This window comes from Camelus bactrianus, chromosome 34, assembly GCF_048773025.1.
Source record: "Camelus bactrianus isolate YW-2024 breed Bactrian camel chromosome 34, ASM4877302v1, whole genome shotgun sequence".
NCBI classification, from domain to species: domain Eukaryota; kingdom Metazoa; phylum Chordata; class Mammalia; order Artiodactyla; family Camelidae; genus Camelus; species Camelus bactrianus.
Genome location: NC_133572.1, coordinates 18291623 through 18310030, shown reverse-complemented (window position 1 = coordinate 18310030; position 18408 = coordinate 18291623). Strand labels below are relative to the sequence as shown.

General features: G+C 37.7%; 1 protein-coding gene across 6 annotated transcripts in view; it reads right to left on the bottom strand.

Annotated features, from left to right (window-relative positions):
• The window catches only part of CCDC91 (coiled-coil domain containing 91), a 224978-nt gene continuing 206570 nt past the window's right edge, over window positions 1–18408 (bottom strand). For all 6 annotated transcript variants that reach the window (XM_074357765.1, XM_074357768.1, XM_074357767.1 and 3 more), the window contains one exon: window positions 1–1098. In XM_074357765.1, the coding sequence (XP_074213866.1) occupies window positions 988–1098 (111 nt within the window). In that variant the 3' untranslated portion in view covers window positions 1–987. The remainder of the gene's footprint in view (window positions 1099–18408) is intronic.

The window sequence follows — 18408 nt, the reverse complement described above, 5'->3', positions numbered from 1 at the left end:
TCACTTTTGAAGCTTTTTATTATGTGAGAAATCCCAGAAAAGTACAAAGCCCATGAAACTAGGAGCATTTCAGAAAACAAGACATTTGCATACATTTTTAATGACAGTATTTTAGTTTTGATCTTAAAAAAAAAACAAACTCATGATTTTACATTGAAGCATACTGCTTATGAATTAAGTACATTCTGAAATACTGGGGAAGGATTTCCCATCTCTCATATCTGAACCTGAATTCCTACAAACAGGTATATTACACTCTCTTTTTAGAGATTAAGTTCATGGTATGATTCATAAGAAAAATGATATTATTGATTCATAGTGACTTGAAGAACAGAAATAGGAAGTAAGCATATAACACACATCTATGCCTTTCAGTGATACATCAGATCAAAGTTGAATTAATTAAATAATCTTTAGTGTTTTTAATTATTATCAATGAAAATACATAGATCCCACTGCAGAAGAGAGGTCTCGTAGTATCAGAATGATTCGCTGTCATATCAGTGTTTTATATTTAAGTTACATAAATAGGTGATGTTGAAAACCATGCTGTTTCTACCCTCAAAATCAAATGAATGTATGATTACATTCTAGAATCTTATCAAGAGTCACTGTGAAACAATACGTAAAGATACTCACTACTTTTGCCAAATACAATGTAACAGGCCATCAGAGGCCGTAACGTGTACTTCTAACTTCTGGTAATGTGGCAATTTTCAGTGGTTTCAGGGTCCCGTCTTACTTTCTGTTGTTGCTATTACTACTAGTAATAAAATGATAGCAAAGGGAAAGGAGAAGGAGAAAAACAAAAGAAACTAAATTAAATCTCTTGTAGTTTTTCTAAATACTGTTTTGGTTTATCGTTCGAGTGGAAATCAATTTTCCAAGGTCTGGAAAGAAAACGAAAGCATCTTTACAATTCACAGCGTGTATTTCAGGGGTCTCGGGATTTACCGTTGCCAGCGCGGCTAGCTTGTCGTGCTCCCCTCACTCCAAGCCGGCTGGTTCCGTGGCTATCAGAGCACTTAACTGTTTCTGAGCACAGGAGAGGAACAGTTCCAAGCTGGACAGGCTTCTCTGGCGGATGACTTGATCAAGCTGTTGATTTTTTAAAGAGAGAGAGAAAGAGAAAAAGAATGTACTTATTTGAGGGATAAAAAAAAATGATGTCACTGAAGCCCTCTAGAGAAACCTTTTCAGACGATGTTTTAATAAAGTCAAATAGGGCTTCAGACTCGGAGACAGTATCGTTATTATTTCTGACCTATTTCCTAAGATGAGTTGATAATCATTACAATTTTATCACTGATGTTGGTAGGTTCAGTGATTGGAGAAATACCATAAATTTAATTAGAGGGATTTTAGAAGATACAAAATAGTATAAAAATACCAGTTCTTAATGACTATACAGACCAAGCAACTACAAATATTATAAAAATACAAAAGATGCAAAAACCAAAAGAAGAAACAGCACAGAACAACAGCACCGTGTCACCATGGGTAAGATTTAATGAGGACGAAGGATACGTGAAGGTATAGACAATCTCCTGAAATTAGAGAACGTTTTGGGAAAGGTGTATTTTAAGAAATAGTTGATATTGTTGAATCTTGAATTTGACTTTGTCTTCCTGCTGAGTTAGATTTTTTAAAAAATTAGGATTGTTTTAATGTCTTGGTTTTTGATACTTCTGTGTAATTGACACAAGGTATTATAGCTAATGGCCTTATTAGACACACACTTCTCTCTTAGATGCCAAAGTATTTGAAATTCTTCTCTACTGGCTGTGCCGTTTTGGAATCCAAGGAGCAGTCCGCAACATTCTTGACGGGGAAAGCCAGCCTCAAGTCACCCTCTTCATCCACTCTTGTCTACTGCTCTCTACTTTTCTATTTATTTTGTTTTTATTTTTTTTATTGAATGAAAGTTTCCTTAAATTCTATAATGTTTTAAATTTTCAAAATTTTCACACAGATAATTTCACATAATCTCATAATAACCTTTTTTTCCCCTAATACCCCTATATTGCCCCTTCCCCCTTCTCTTTCCCCATTGGTAACCACTAGTTTGTTCTCTAATCCATGCGTTTGCTTCTTTATTGTTTTATTCACTAGTTCGTTGTATTTTAGATTCCACATGTAAGTGATATGACACAATATTTGTCTTTCTCTGTCTGACTTATTTCATACTTGGCATAATGCCCTTCAAGTCCATCTGTGTTGCTGCAAATAGCAAAATCTTATCATTTTACGGCTAAGTAGTATTCCTGTGTGTGTGTGTGTGTATGTGTGTGTGTGTACACACACATACATCTTCTTTATCCATTCATCTGTTGATGGACACTTGGTTGCTTCCATATCTTGGCAATTGTAAATTTGATGCTGCATTGAACATTGGGGTGCATGTATCTTTTCAAATTAGTGTTTTTTGTTTCTTTCAGATTTACACCCAGGAGTGGAATTGCTGGGTAATATGGTAGTTCTACTTTTAGTTTTTTGAGAAAACTCCCATGCTGTTTTCCACAGTGGCTGCACCAATTTACATTCCCACCAACAGTGTACAAGGGCTCCCTTTTCTCCACATTCTCACCAACATTTGTTATTTGTGTTCTTTTTGATGATGGCCATTCTGACCAGTGTGAGGTGATATCTCACTGTCGTTCTGATTTGCATTTCCCTGATGATGCTGAGCATCTTTCCATGTGCCTGTTGTCCATCTGCATTTCCTCTTTAGAAGAATGTCTATTCAGGTCTTCTGCTCATTTTTTAAATTGGGTTGTTTGTTAGAATTTACATATTTTAAATTGTGATAGATACTACCAATTTGCTTTCCAGACTGAGGGTTTGTAAGTCTCATTTATAGTGTATGAGAGGACCAGTTTTTCTTGTTGTCTTTTTTTTTAAATAGTTACATAGTTTTCCATTCTATATTTATAATTGAATATGTACAATGGTTTCTTTATTATTTATTTGAAGATTAATCTATTGATAGACATGGACTGTTCCTAATTTTTGCTATTATAATCAATGCTGTCATGAACACTTATCCACATACTCCTCTGTATATGTAGGCTAGCACATCTTGTAGAAATTGCTTGAGCCAAAAAATGTCATCTGCAATGCTACTTCTCTTATAAATCAGGTTTCCACATATGCAGGATTCTGTCTTTGGATTCCGTATTCTGTTCCCATAGACAATTCACCTGTCCCTATGCAAATATAATGCTGTCTTAATTACAACTTTATGATAAAATTTAATGTATCATAAATTACCTGCCATATTACCAAAACCATACCATCAAATACTTCAGAATACAAATTAGCAAATACTTGTAATAAAACTGAATTTAAAATGGAAGCAATCAGACTAGAGTCCGATGCCCTTTTTTTCATACAGTGCAAAAACCAAGCAAAATTAAAAAGTATATTATTCTGAGTGACATCAATTGGCAATAAAATGTTTCTTTTTAAGGCAAGGAAATTATGCAGTCAAAACTGAGAATAGTTGTATTTGGAGAGTGGAGTCAGGATGAAACACGTACATTCATTTTGGAGGTGGCTTCATGCGTGTTTGTTTTACCATTACAGTTCATAACTTACGTACATATATTGTATATGTTAGTTTCAATAATTCAAAGTCTTTTGGAAGCTCCACCCCCAGAACAACCAGGGGTTCCACTAAAAACAAAATTGATTTAATATCTTAGAACTCACAGATGTTAGAGGAGAAACTTCTCCTTCTGAGGACATATAACCCAAACTCATAATTCAGAACTAGCATTCAACCTGCGACTTGCAAAGCAAGTCATCTGGATTTATGCATCAGAATGAATATTCTATTCTATAATTTTTAAAAAAGCAAGGATATGTACAAGGATAAAGACATTGAGAGATTTCTATTTAAAAAACATACCAAGCACTTCCCTTCTCTTGCTCGTGTTAAAAGTCACCCTGGAACTAGTGACCAGAAGATGGTGGACGTACTGGTTTGGGGTTTAGGGAGCTGCAAGGCTCATGTCACATCTTTCCCCGTGCCTCTCTCTGAACCGTCTGAAGGCAAGACTCCATTAAATAAGCAAGAGTTGAACACTTTAAGGAGCAACAAGGTGACTGATACTCAGTGAGGGAGAAGATAAACTGGGCCATCACAGATCTAAGCTTCCAGTCGGGCGGGTCCTTGCTGGGCAGGTATAGGAGGTCACACCTGTGAGGGGAACATTTGAGTCCTTTCTCTTATAGTTCAGAGAGAATTCCTCCCCCTGAAACAAGTACATCAAACTGATGTTCTTGGCGAATTCCTGAATTTCAACAGTTTCTGTTTTATTAGGCGTGACCTTATTATCCTTTATTGAGGCAAGAAAAATTTTGGCAAAATAGTTCTTTTTTGCCCCCTTGAAGAGTGGGGTTTAGTTCTGTGTTTGGGGCAGTCATCTCAAAGTGACTTCATGCTGACAATATTATGTCCAGAGTAGGGGTGGTGAACATTTTTGGACACGCTTCACAACAGTGTAGCTCAAACTGCTTTGTTTTACCTTCTATTTACTGTTGCTTCAGCTGCTTTTCAGCTCTTTGAGATACCTGAAAAAACCCTGGAAATTCTGAGGCTTCTGAAACACACTTTATCTTCTTCCTCACAGAGTATCAGTCACCTTGTTGCTCCTTAAAGTGTTGAACTCCTGCTTTTCCCCATCTTTGTCATCTCTGCAGCTGGCCAGCACACTGCTGAAAACCACTTGGAAGCATAAATGTTACCTGTTAGACGTTAATATTAAGCATAGGGGGTAAAAAGAACATGGGAATTTCCAATAATCCCCTGTATTAGGTTTACCTTTCCATTAGCGTTTCACGCCATAGCAACAGAAAAAGAAAAAGAAAACATCTCTAGACCTCAGCTTTAATTTCCTAGTCACCAAAATACAGTATGATGGATGGGGAACTTATACTGGTCTCAAAAGCAAAATTCAAATGCAGTTACAAAAAAAAATATGGCTTATTTTAATGGGACTGTTAAGAACACTATTTATATCCCAGAAAATCTGATACATTGTTTTTGAATATAAGTATATGTATATAAAATATATAATTATTTATCTATTAATTATATAATACATTTTAATTATATAATAAATAAATATATGTGTTAAGGATAAAATACACAGTACTAATTGTGGTTTCACTATCTACTGGGTTTTCACCAAAAAGATATACCAGAAGGTGTGAAAATGTTAAGTTTACCTTTATCAGTGTTACTTTTTCCAACCTGCCCTTCTGCATAGTTTAAAACTTATGCTTAAAAAGTGATATCCAGCAAATTCACTGATAAAAAACTACTTACAAACATATGTTGTAAGTTTAGTGATATGTGCGATGCGTTCTGTCTTCACATTCAGTAACAAGCTTTCATGGGCGCTGAAGAAAGGTCAAGGATGATGACCCAGAACTGTAATTTCTCAGGCAGATTTTCCAGTTAACATCATCACATTGGGTAAGAAGGACATGTTTACCTTCTAATAAGAAATAAAATTTCTCTTCAGTTTTTATTACAGTCATTTCCATGTTTGAGATTGAGCCAATCCATTAATTAACTGGTCAATCAGCTCATCAATAAAAAAAAGTTAAGACCGCCCATTATTTGTGCATTATTGCTCTGAGCCCCCAAAATTATGAAGTTTATAAATTTTTGGAAGGGACACACACACAATAATTAAAGAACCGTCAGGTGATGACATGTATCGTAAAGACAGTCCAGTGGAAGGTAAGAATGGGGGAGAGATCACTGTGGGGGGTGGTGGCAGAGAAACCTCCACAGCGGTTTCATAGGATTTGAAAAGGACTTGAACAGAGTATCAAAAGTGTTTTCTTAGAGGAACGAGATGTGGAAAGAAATTCTAGGAAAGCAGATTAGCAGGAACAAAGACGGACTGTTTAGAGACACGGAGAAAGGAGGCTTGAATTTAGTGGAGGAAGTCTGCTCAGGAGTAGTCACACATTCTTTCATTCACTCGTTGATTCAATATTTATTTAGCACCTACTACATGCCAGGCACTGTTTCAGTCGCTAGAGTAAAACAGTGGTGAGTAAGACAATTGTCTTCTCTTATATAACTTGTATTTCAGTTTGAGGAGAGAAATTAACATTCTTTAGGTGGAGATGGATCAGTGCTATAAAAAATAATGAAGTAGGGCAAAGGATTTAATAGAGACAGAGGGGAGACCTTTTGGGCGGGATGATTAGAAAAAAACACTTGGCAAAGGTACTAATTAAGAGACTTAAAAGAAGTGAGGGAGGAAAGGCACCATGCGAAAATGTCGGGAAATAAAGTTTCAAGGCAGATGAAACCACGAAAGAAAAGTCCAAAATGTGGGTTGTTATGAGAATTCAATGTGTCCTTGAACGAGGACGAGTAATAAATACAATTAAGATAGGAGCCAAAAGATCACGGAGGAGACTGGAAGGAGAGAGGATCAGGGAAGCAGACAGTGGCCAGAGCAGGCAGGACACGACAGGTCACGGGAAGGCAGAGTTCTGGGCAAGAATGTGAACATCCTCTGTCTTTGAAAGACATCACACTCGTTACTGGGGACGAGAGACTGTAGGAGGGGGCGAGAGTGGAAGAAGAAAACCCAGTTAGGAGGCTACTGGCCTGGGAAAAATATACAGTTACTCAGACTGTTGGCAGCAGACGCATAATAGCAGCTTATATTTGGAATATATTTTGAGATAGGACCAACTTGATGGATTAGATGTGTGGATGAAAAGAGAGAAAGGTGGTTCTTAGAATGATGGTGCCATGATGAACTGGAAGGAATTTGGGAAATACAGGATAAAAAAAGGTTTCTTTTATATAGAACTTCTCAAATGTCACTGTTGTAAACTCACGTTGGAAGAGACTCTGAGCCAACGTCAAGATGACAAAGATACAAAAATGTATGTTTACAATGATTCTGACTCTAAAAGATTCAATGTGATCAGGACAGTGATTTGAACTAACGCAGTGCCAGCTGCCTCAACACTGAACTTCTGAAGATGCAGGCCTGACCTCATGACCAAAACAGTCACAGGCCATCATGCAGGTCCCATGAAGACTCTCAGTTAAGAGTTCACATCTCCTTTCCTTTGAATACGTTTCAAGAATTGAATACGTTTCAATTTTAAAAAGTTTGACTATTTATATAGTTTAAAGAGTCACCATATAAAGCAGTTGTGTAATTTTCTCACAGGCATGAGATGAATTACAGACGCTCCATTAAAGCAAATGAAAAACAGCCACACAGAGTCTTAAACCCTAGTGGCCACAACTAAAGAGCTGTGATTTTCGCTGTTTTGTTTTTGTTTTAAGATGTCTTTGGGTAAGTACGTTCTCTGTTTTTGAGTCATCTAAAGTAAGTCCTCCATATTTGGGCCGTTGCGCCTTTTTATTCCAAACTGCCACAGAACCCACTGGCCAATGGGAGTACTCACTTCTGTGCTTCACCAAGTCACCTGGGCGGAATAAACCAGTATGTGTTCCAGACTTGAATGTGCAGGCACACCGCCCTGGAATGCGACCTTATTCGATCTTGTACGTTAAGCAACAGCAGTTGCCCAGAAAAGGATGCATGTGGTGCTGAGTGACTGTTTCACTCTTCCTTCCCTGATAGCAGCCACGAGACTTTCTCGTACAAGCTTCCACATGTGAAGTTTAATGAATTTGAAAAGAATTCTGATAATAACTGCTTTACTCCTAATTCAGACAATTTCCAAAACATTAAAAAAAAAAAGCCACAGATTAAGGGAAATTTTAGAACAAAAGTAGAGGTAATTAGAATTGCGTAGTATGGTCATAGTTGTGTGGAAGTCCTGTCTTAGGGCTCTGAGCCAGAAAGTTATATTCACCTATTAGTAAGTTCCATATCCTACTTTCAAGCATTCAAAGGAAAGAATTTACCTCAAATACAATATGGATAGATTCTGGCAAGACAGACTGACTGATGTTAATATGACATTCCATGTAAAGTTTTCACATTTGTTACATGCTCAATGTAACACACTCATGCACATTTGTTACATGCTCTCAAACCGTGAACAACTTTTTTCTACGTTATTTTTTTCAAGATCTTGGTTAGTACAAATACTGCAATCTGTAAGATGGCCTTTTGTAAACTAAATAAACATAAAGATCCCAAGCACATATTGTTAAGTAACAAGACTGTTCAAGTACAACAAACACCAACGCTTGTATTTTCATCAATTCAGCTTTTAAAGATTTTAGCAATTCTTCTCTACCAATCTAAAGAATGATATCTGCCAATTACTGTCTCCTCTGTGTGCTGACTTCCAGCAATTTAAATTTCACCTTATTTTAAAATAGGAGAAAGAACTATAAGACCTCGTGGGTTCTTGTCTTCCTGTGCTACCTTAAAACTCAAATGACTAATTTATTTTGCCTTTTATGTTTCAATCTACAAAAGCAGGCAAAGGACTGTCCCCACGCTTCTTCTTGAGCTCTCTGCACACATACATTGAAATTGATTGAAACTGATTTCCAGTGCAAAATGAATAATCCTGTAATGCTGGACCCAGTCTGATCTCATCTTGTTTTGAGAATAGTGTTACTGTTGCTACCTGCCCAGCACAGGTGAACCGCCTTATGTGTTGTATCAGTTACCTATCATTGTGTAACCAGTCATCCAAACCTACTGGTTTAAAACAAAAATCAACAAATATTTATCATCTCCCAGTTTTCGTGGGTCAGGAAAGCGCTGCTTAACTGAGTGCCTCACACTCACGGTCTCCACTGAGGGGCTGCAATCACGTTGCTGGCTGGGCTGTAGTCAACTCACAGCTCAGCTGGGGAATGATCTGCTCCCAAAAAGCTCACTCAGGGGCCGCTGACAGGTCTCAAGCATCGACTCCCGACAGAGCCCATGTGAGCCTCTCCCCAAGGCTGCCCGATAACACAACAGCTGACTTCTCCCAACACAGGAAACCCCAGAGAGCATGAGAGTGAGCGCGACAGCACCCAGGACAGAAGCCACGATCTCACTATGAGCCATCCTCACTCAGTCCAGCCCGGACTCAAGGGGAGGAATCATGTAGGTGCAGGGTATCACTGGACAGCATCTACTGTGTGTCATCTCATTTTTATTTTCTTGAAATTCTATGAATGAAGCCGCTGAGGCTTAGAGAGGTTATCTGCCCAACTGGCAGGGCCAGGATTCACATCCAGGGGTTTATGACACCAAGGTATTTTGTAAACCACAACACTACAGTGCCTTCTCAGATAAGAACTTCAGTGAAGGCTGGGAGCCTTGGCATAATGTCTGTTTTGCTATAAATACGTAGAGGTTTCTTGCACTGCATATGCTAGTGCAGAAACCTTTCCAGATGCCAAAAGCCCTGTAGATACAGTCATTAAAACGTGTAGTTATCTTCTCTTCCTAAGCAGTAGGTTCACGAAGGTGTCTGTTATATTAACATACAAATGGTTCCCTGAAAATGCGACACGAGCAGTTAAAGAAAAGCCGGCATATTAAACACATCACATGTGCCTGAAAGAATCTGTAAACCTCAGTGGCTGTATATAAAACCAACAGGCTGCTTCTTTCTACGTCCATAAGGAAAGAAAGGGGGAGCGTTCATTAAAGCAGCGTGTGGGGCGGCCCTCACCCTGGGGTCCCTGTGAGGCTTGGGCAGGACAGAAGAGGCTGAGGGCACAAGGGTGAGAGCTGCTCCACAGTTGGGATGCAAACCTCATTCCCATCAGAAAGGCCTCAGTACCCAAAACTGGACCAGTGGAACAAAGCGCCCTTTAATCAAATGGAAGGTAGTGAGAACAGACTTTTTTCCTCTCGTTTTAAATAAATAGGGCTGTTTTTCCTCATCATTCAGGATTTTACAGTGTGTACTTGATCATTGAAGCCTTGAAAAAAACATAATACCATCTGTCTGACACATTTTAAAACAGATTTATCCTACCGAGGGAACCAAGTGGGAAACACTTCGCCAGTCCTCTTAAAACCCCAGCTGGATTGAGAACGTAAACCCTAACCTTTCTCCTTGTGAACAAGTAAAGGAGGTTTGCTTTCAATTAAGAAAGCTAAATTTGGATATGGTTGCCTAAAAATGGCAAAAGCAGCTCCTCAAAGAGAAGATGCTGAAAAAAAACGATCCCTGGACACCTACCAAACAGAAGACAAGAGAAGTCGGGGATTACGGCAAAGCTTGAGAGTTCTTCCTCCAATGTCCACTCCTCTTCCTTCTCACCAATAACATTCCAGCTGAGTTCCAAGAACAATGTAAACATGCTCCAGGTATCGTTCCCAAGACCCCCTCCCTGCCAGGGGCAGCCACGGCGATGTGAGAGGCCGGCATCGGGGAGGATCTCCCAGAGAGCTCCTTAAAAGTGGGGCAGACACCTGTCCTGAGTTCTCTTCTCTTTCTGGTTCTTGCCTTTGTCCTTTCTCCTCCACCACAAATGTGTTTACTGGAGCTCCACCTGCCATTCTGTGGCCTTAATGATGTGGGCCAGAGCTAAAGGTAAAACAAGTACAAAGACAGAAGGATCCTGGAGGTTTATGACTTGGTTAACCTTCCTCAGCTTTCAGCGGCTTACTTTTGGACTTGGCAGACTCGGTATGCCACTGTTATTTCTATAAATCCCACTGATAAATGTACCGTCTTCACACTGTGTGTGTGTCTACTTCTATAACAGAACAAAAATTTACTTCTTAGAATATAAGCTTAAGAACCTAAGGATAAGCTCAAAATGTTGTGAACGAGGCTGAAATTTCCATCAAGGTGGAAATGTGAATGGAGGGGCTGAAAAGCAACTAACGGAATATAATCTCCTGCAATAACTTAAAAGTATATGAATGATAAAAAATAAAATAATCAAAATGACCAGGTGATGCCGACCACCTGAACATCTATGTATGCAAGCTACACTGGCAAGTGCCCCACTCTTTTTTTTTTTTTTCTGTTCTCTGTTAAATAGAGTATTTCATTCACAAACTAGAGAGTGAAAAAAACAAAAACCTAAAGATGTTAAAAAATATATAAAGGGGATGAATTTGAAACTAGAGCAGTGAAATTTTGCCTAACCAATCAAGTTAACTGACAATGTTTGGAAAGAAACATGAAGTTCCTAATCAATTTAAAATTATGAATATTACAGATAAAATATGATAGCAGTTTTGGCCCTAGGAAATTCCAAGCAATTTTGCAGATTAACTTTGATAAGCAGACATCATGGCATGCAGATGTATTTGTATATATACATATGTTTATATTGACTTTCCATCAGTTTCACACTCGTTATTTGATGCTTATTTTCTATTCACCGTGGTTTTTAATAGTTTACATATTTTAAGTTGTCACAAACCACTTCTGAAACAAAAAGGTATTTAACACTTACTTGAAGACACAGTGAGTAGAACCAAAGACACTCTGACCTCAACCACGAGTTAGGGAAAGCCATCTCAACAACACAGTAACAGCATCAACAGCTAACACTGCAAGTGCTCTTTTTATACGTCAGGTAATGTTGTAAGCACTTTACACGTGCTAACTCATTTAATTGTCCTAACAATCCTACGTGAAGTGGGGACTATTTTTAATTTCCACTTTATAGACGAACAAAATGCGGCCCGGAGAAGTGAAAGTACCTGCCCAAGTGTACACATCAAATAAACAGCAAAGCTCGGTTTTAACCCAGGAAATCTGATTCAGAAACCCGCACTCCTAAATCATGTGCTCCTCTCACTAAGATGGAAAGCGTGCCTATGCCGTGCTGCGTGTCAGTTAGTGGGCTTTTCCATAAAATGGGACAATCCCATGATGCTAAACAAACAAAAGCAAGAAATACCAACACTTCTCCCTTTCTTTTAAAATCTGTAGGGAGTTTGCAAAGCAGTACTGGTGGCATTTTGGGCAGAAATCTCATAAATTGATGGTCCATAGCCAGAGACATCTGTGATGCTGGTATAAAATCTATTATAGGACTTCTGTTTCTCTTTCAATCATTCACTTTTCTTGTCAACTAAGTAACAGTGACTTTCTGGATTTGCTTTTTATATATCCAGAGTAAGCAAGTGGTTGTAAGCTAGTATCCCTACAGAAATAGCCATCTCAATTAACACAAATTCCCATTTAAAATTCTCATTTCTCACTGATATTTATATCAATATATACAGGTGAGAAAGGTTCATATGAAAATCTGAAAAATTAAACTGCTTTATGTAACCCATTTTTACCAAGCATCATTGCAAATGCACTGGAGCTGGGAAGTAAGATTAATGAAGGTGGGAGGAAAACTTTCTTAAAAAAAAGTTATCCGTAAGTGCGCACTGCAATTGAGATGCTCCTGAAACATATGTATATATAAAGTGATACAGTTTGAAGACATCTGCTCTTTCTCTGCTACAGTGTACTGTCTGAGGACCCATTTAATTGAAGCAATGCAGCCAATGCACTGAAACTTTTTCTTCTCGCGTTTTAATGTGAACAAATCCAGCCAATACATTGAAAGTCTTTTTTCTTCTTGTCTTAATGTAAGCAAATGACATTATGCAAAGGAATGGAAGGATCAGGTAATCTAAATGGTGTGTGGTAAATCAAATGCAGACTATTATCATATAGAAATTCCATGGGTCTGACCTATCCAGATGACTTACCACTTCATTTACTATATAGGTATCACTATGCTTGGATGAAAAATAATGACAGTTTTGCTGATGTATATCCAGATTTCTCTAAATAAAAGACAATATGGAGTTTAAAGTCTTCAGGAAATACCAAGATAGTGACATTGAATATAAACATATATATTAAAAATCTGTGAAATGTAAGTATGCCAAACTAAAACTCTAATCATATTCTCTGAACAGCTGGAGGTCCTACCTACTTTTCTATGAAAACAAACACATTAAGAGAAAACGAAAGACATCTCTCATGAACATAGATGAAAAAGTCCTTAACAAAATATTAGCAAATCAAGCCCCAAAAAGTATAAAAAGAATTATATATAATGATCAAGTGGGATTTATTCCAAGTATGCAAGTCTGGTTCAATATTTAAAAATGAATTATGTAATCATCACATTAACAAGTTAAATAAGAAAAAAAAGCACATGATTATATCATTAGATGCAGAAAATTATTTGATAAAATCCAACACCCACTTATGATAAAAACTCTCAGCAGACTAGGAAGGAGAATGTTCTCAGCTTAATAAAGACTATCTACAAAAAGCTTCAAACATGATACTTAAGATGATAAACTCAAACCTTTCCCACTAAGATCAGGTACAAAGCAAGGATGTCCCCTCTTAACCACTCCTTTCAACATCATACTAGAAGTCTGTGCTAATGCAATAAGACAAGAAAAGAACCACCAGAACAACTGGACATCCACAGGCCAAAAAAAAAAAAAACATCTATAGACAGACTTTACTCCCTTCACAAAAATTAACTCAAAATGGATCACAGACCTTAAGGTATAATGCAAAACTATGAAACTCCTAGACAACAACATTGGAGAAAACCTAAAAGACCTTGGGTATGGTGATGACATTTTGAATACAGTACCAAAAATACAATCCGTGGAGTTACTGAAAAGCTGGAATCCATTAAAATTAACAATTTCTGTCCTGTGAAAAACAGTATCAAGAGAATGTGAATACATGTTTTATGTATTTGTCTAAACCCACAGAATGTACAACATAAAGAACAAATCCTAGTGTAAACTGTAAACTTTGGGTGATTATGGTATCTCAAAGTGTGTTCTCCAATTGTAACAAATGTACCAATCTGGTGGGGGATGTTGATAACAGGGAAGACTCTGTGGTGGGAGGGAGTACACGGTAAATCTCTGTACCTTCCTCTCAGTTTTGTTGTAAACCTACAACTACTCTAAAAAAATAAAGTCTTTTCTTTTAAACCTGTATAGAGGTCTCATTTTACATCTCTTCATTTATTCAAAGAAAATATTGAAGTATATTTTTAAATTTATGTTGAATATATGTAAAAGTACAGACTTTACCAAAAAAATTTTTCATCTTTTTGGTGATAGGAGAACTTTACATAAAAATGAATTAATTATCCAGCCTGGCCTATGTTGCTAGCTGAGAGAGAAACTGGAACAGGTGGGGATAATGTTTAGAGAGGAAGACCAGCATATTAATGCAGATCTTAGAGATCTCTGCAGAAGCAGTCTTTCTCAAATGCAGCATTAAAGCTGGAATCACCAAAAGTTCACTAGTTCATAGATTACTCCAGAAATTACCAATTGAGTCTTCATTTTTTAAGGAGTCTGTTAAGAAAAGACCTGTTTTGAGTCTTGCTCAGTTAAGGTCAGCAGGAGAAGAATGAGCTCTTTGGGGAGCGTCAGGAATAGTTTCCACATCTATCCTGTAGGGTACAGCTCAATTTGAATCAGGGACCATGTGGCACAACCATCAAAAGTGGAATGAAGTCCCAGAGAGCGAAGAAAGCTGGCATTTCCTTGTCTTGAGGGACTTCATCCCACTATCTGATGATCACTCCACAAGGTTCCCTGTATTGGAACTCTTGTTGAAACAAAAAGTTGTGCAAGTAGACTTTAGGACCTCAGCATCCCTTCTTCCATTTCATCAGGTTAACTCTGTATTTTCAAAGGAAGTCTCAAAAGTAGAATGGAAAGTAAGCACTAACAAATATGATCATTTACTCCAATTTTTACAGATGAGGAAATTAAAACATCAAAACGTTCTCTATCTGAGAACAGGCAGTAAAATCATATTTAAGACATGTTAAGTTCTTGGCTTCAGCAACTAAACTCCTACTGGCGTGCTGAATTAATGTGCAGAGCTTTATGACAGAAGAGGAAGATTTAATTAAAACAGTACTTGGGGGGGTTATCTTTCTAAATCAACTTTAGTAAATTGTGTAGGAGGAATGAATAATAGTGTGAAAGACTGTTCAGATCCTAAGATATCAGAAAGTACAGGAAAAATGAACAAAAACACTTGATTAGAAAATTACTACAAAATATCCATATGTGATAAAAACTACAAAGCACTTCTGTTGTCCAAACCAAATAGTGGAGCTGCTGGGAAAGCTAAGGAAACACCTTTCAAATAAAGTTTGAAAAAAAATCACGGCAAAACAGCATTTTAAAGTCTGGTTCTCATTACTTGGGTATTTAATTCAAAAAAGGTAAGGGGGAGGGGGAGTACGATAAATAAATATTAAGGATCATTTCAGTGGCTATATTTTCCATATTTCTGAGTTCTTACAAAGGGAGCCACATAACTTTTAATTATATACATCTCAAAATAATCTTTGATAATGCAAAAAAGGGAAAAATGTATCAGATAATCAAAATAGCAAAACGATAGTTATCAATGACAAGCATTTTAAGTGACTTACTGTGAAACTGACTTAATCATAAATTACTTGATTAATGGACAAAACCACAAAAATTAGTCTGGAAGAAAACATTTAAAACATAGTGTATATTTTTACAGAAAGAAATTTGATAGAAAATGAAATGAACAAATTTAATGTACAAATAAGGACTGTTGGTTTTGGAAACTTGCTCCTAATTAAATTAGGAGATTGCAGGTGCCTGATTCTGATGTGAATGAGCCAGGTGCAATTCCACAGTTCTCAAAATATGGAAAAGAGACCCAATGAAAATATTTTAAAATAGAATTTTGCTATAATGAAAAGCTCATTTAAAAAATATATAAATACTCTCTTCTTTAAAATCTGGAAATTTTCCATTGTTTGTCTGCTTACTTTAAACTTTCACATTCATCCAGTGTTCCCTACCATTTTTATCCCAGGAATATATCTTAGGTTTAAAACACAATACTATTGCCCTATTTTACTTCTCTGAAATATATACATTATTAAAAATAATTGCTATGGCCATAAATCCATTGATCTCTTTTAGAGATTAAATAATAATTTCTGAAGTCCCTTCAATGGGAGATTATCAGATATTACATTAATTAAGGACTGCTCACTTTTAAGTCCACATTTACTAGACGGGTAGCGTTTGATAGAGATACGCTTCCATGGAAATGACTTTTTCACATTCCTTTTGGGCCAACTTGTTAAACTTCACTTCCCAGCAGTCTTCCCTTTGCTCGCTTTGCTCCAGCCCGTCCTGCCTTCCTCACCCTTTCTCAGACACAACCAGGCACCCTTCTCCATCAGCCGCTGCATCTGGTGTTCTCTCCATCTGCAACATCCTTCCTCCAGATGGACGGGATCACTCTCCACATTCAAGGCTATTAAATGCCATCTTGCTTTGTTACTCACTCACTTTAAAATAGCATCCTGTTCTTTGTCTGCATCACTAACTTGACACCCTGATCCTTCCTCATGGCATTTATCACCCCTAAATATCATACATTTGTTTACTGTCACTTCCATGCCCAACTAAAATGTGAGCTTCCTAGAAACCCCTAGAAAACAGGAATTCTGGTGTATTTCCTTCTGTATCTCCAAGTCCTAAAGTAGTACCTGGTACATCATAGGGGCTGACTAAATGCTGAATTTATTGAATAAAGAACAAAAAGAGAAGAGATAATTATTAATTTATTTTAGCAACTGGACTTAGAAAAAATACCATAATTCATTTTCAAAATGTTCAAGTGTCAAACAGTATTTTTGCCTTCAAAAAGATGTACAAATGATTTAAAATGATTAAAAGAAGCTGCAAATTATTTTATAAAATACTGAGTACAGTAGTGATGATATTCCTTAAATTTACATAATCTCAATAAAATACAGTATCACATGGAATTGAGGTTTGCATTCTAAATAATGGATAATTGATTACCTTTATTTGTATGCTACATTGATAGAATCAAGATGAATGGGGGGAATAAAAGAATTAGTAACAATAATCTATAAAATTATATACATTTTGGGATTTACAGCAAGACGATAAAATGAAGAAACTGTCAAGTTTAATTCCTATCCCTGAAAGTTGTTAATGGGAATCAATCATTTTCTAAACTTTGTGACATCTATTAATGCCATGAGTGTTCAACCTAGTTTCTTTATGCCAATTTTGTGTTTCTAAAAACGAGAAGAATTAATGACATATTGAGATCTCTCTGAAAAGACAATATTCTGGAATGCTCTATTAGACTAGATGGTATTCTTCTAAGTCCTAAAATAGCCTGGAATCTCCAGGAATGCTTCATTGGACCAAACGAAGATTCCTTTCAGTGGGCTCCAGATGCATTAGCTCTGCTTGCTTCAGCAAATTTTAATAACCAGTCCTCTGGTCGCTATTCTCTGTGCATGTCAAATAAAGTATCAGTTATATGTGTTTTTTAAAAATTACTATTTGAGTCCAGGCCACACTGTAGAGATATAAAATTATCTCTCAAAAAAAATTTTGCCCTTGTCTTCAAATACTTCCTTACTCATCTCTGAGTGCAGAAGTGGCCCTGTATCAGGTACTCTGACTGCAAAACAAATTACCCCAAAACAGTGGTGTGAAACCACCATTTACACCATTATGCGTGTAAGTTCTGTGGGTTAGGAATCCGAATATGGTGCAGCTGGGGCAGCTTATCTTTGCTCGCTGAAGTCCGGGACCTCCGTTGGAAGACTTGAAGCCCAGGAGCTAGCATCCCCTGGGGACTCATTCATCCCCAGATCTGATGGAAGCTTTACTGCCTTTTATGATCCAGACTCGAAGTCACACAGTGTCACATCCATCACGTTCTATTTGCTGAGACGTTCACAAAGCTCAGCCCCGGGCTCAGGGGAGGAGGAAGAGGCTCTGCTTTCTGACGGGGAGGAACAAGGAAATGCTGGACTGGGAGGGCTGCTGCGGCCATCCTGGGAGAATGCAACCCACCACAGGTCCTAACTGGATACCACTTCTCAGCATTCTCAATTTCTGAGGGTGTTAATCCCATCTCCAGTTCAGACGACTGCTGGAATGTCAATAGTCTAGCTCTCTGAATTACGAGAGCTAGACTAGGTCCCTGAGTTATTGTCAGAAAGAATAACTTCAATTTTACGGGACTCAAAACGTTAAGAAAAAGCAAGATTTAGAAATAACAAATATGGAAGATCAGGCAAATAATGAGAGACAAATGATTTTCCCTATGAGTTCTACTTTCAACAAACCGCTTGCAACTGGACTTGCTTTTCTTCTTAAAAAGGTGGAACAACTTCCTTAGAGACACACCACACCACGTCTGCCTGAAAAATACGCCCTTGCCTACGCACGCATGTCTGTCCCCACCGTCTTGGAGCGCCATCCCCGGCAAGTGGGAAACGAGGAGGGACCCAGGTGCGTGCTCTCTGCTCGCCCGACTGGCTTCGCGTAAGTCCCATCCCACCCCTGCGGGCTCATGCTGCTCTGTGGGTGCCACCGTGTGAAAGTACCCCGAAGCCTCAGTGTTTCTTAAATCCTATTA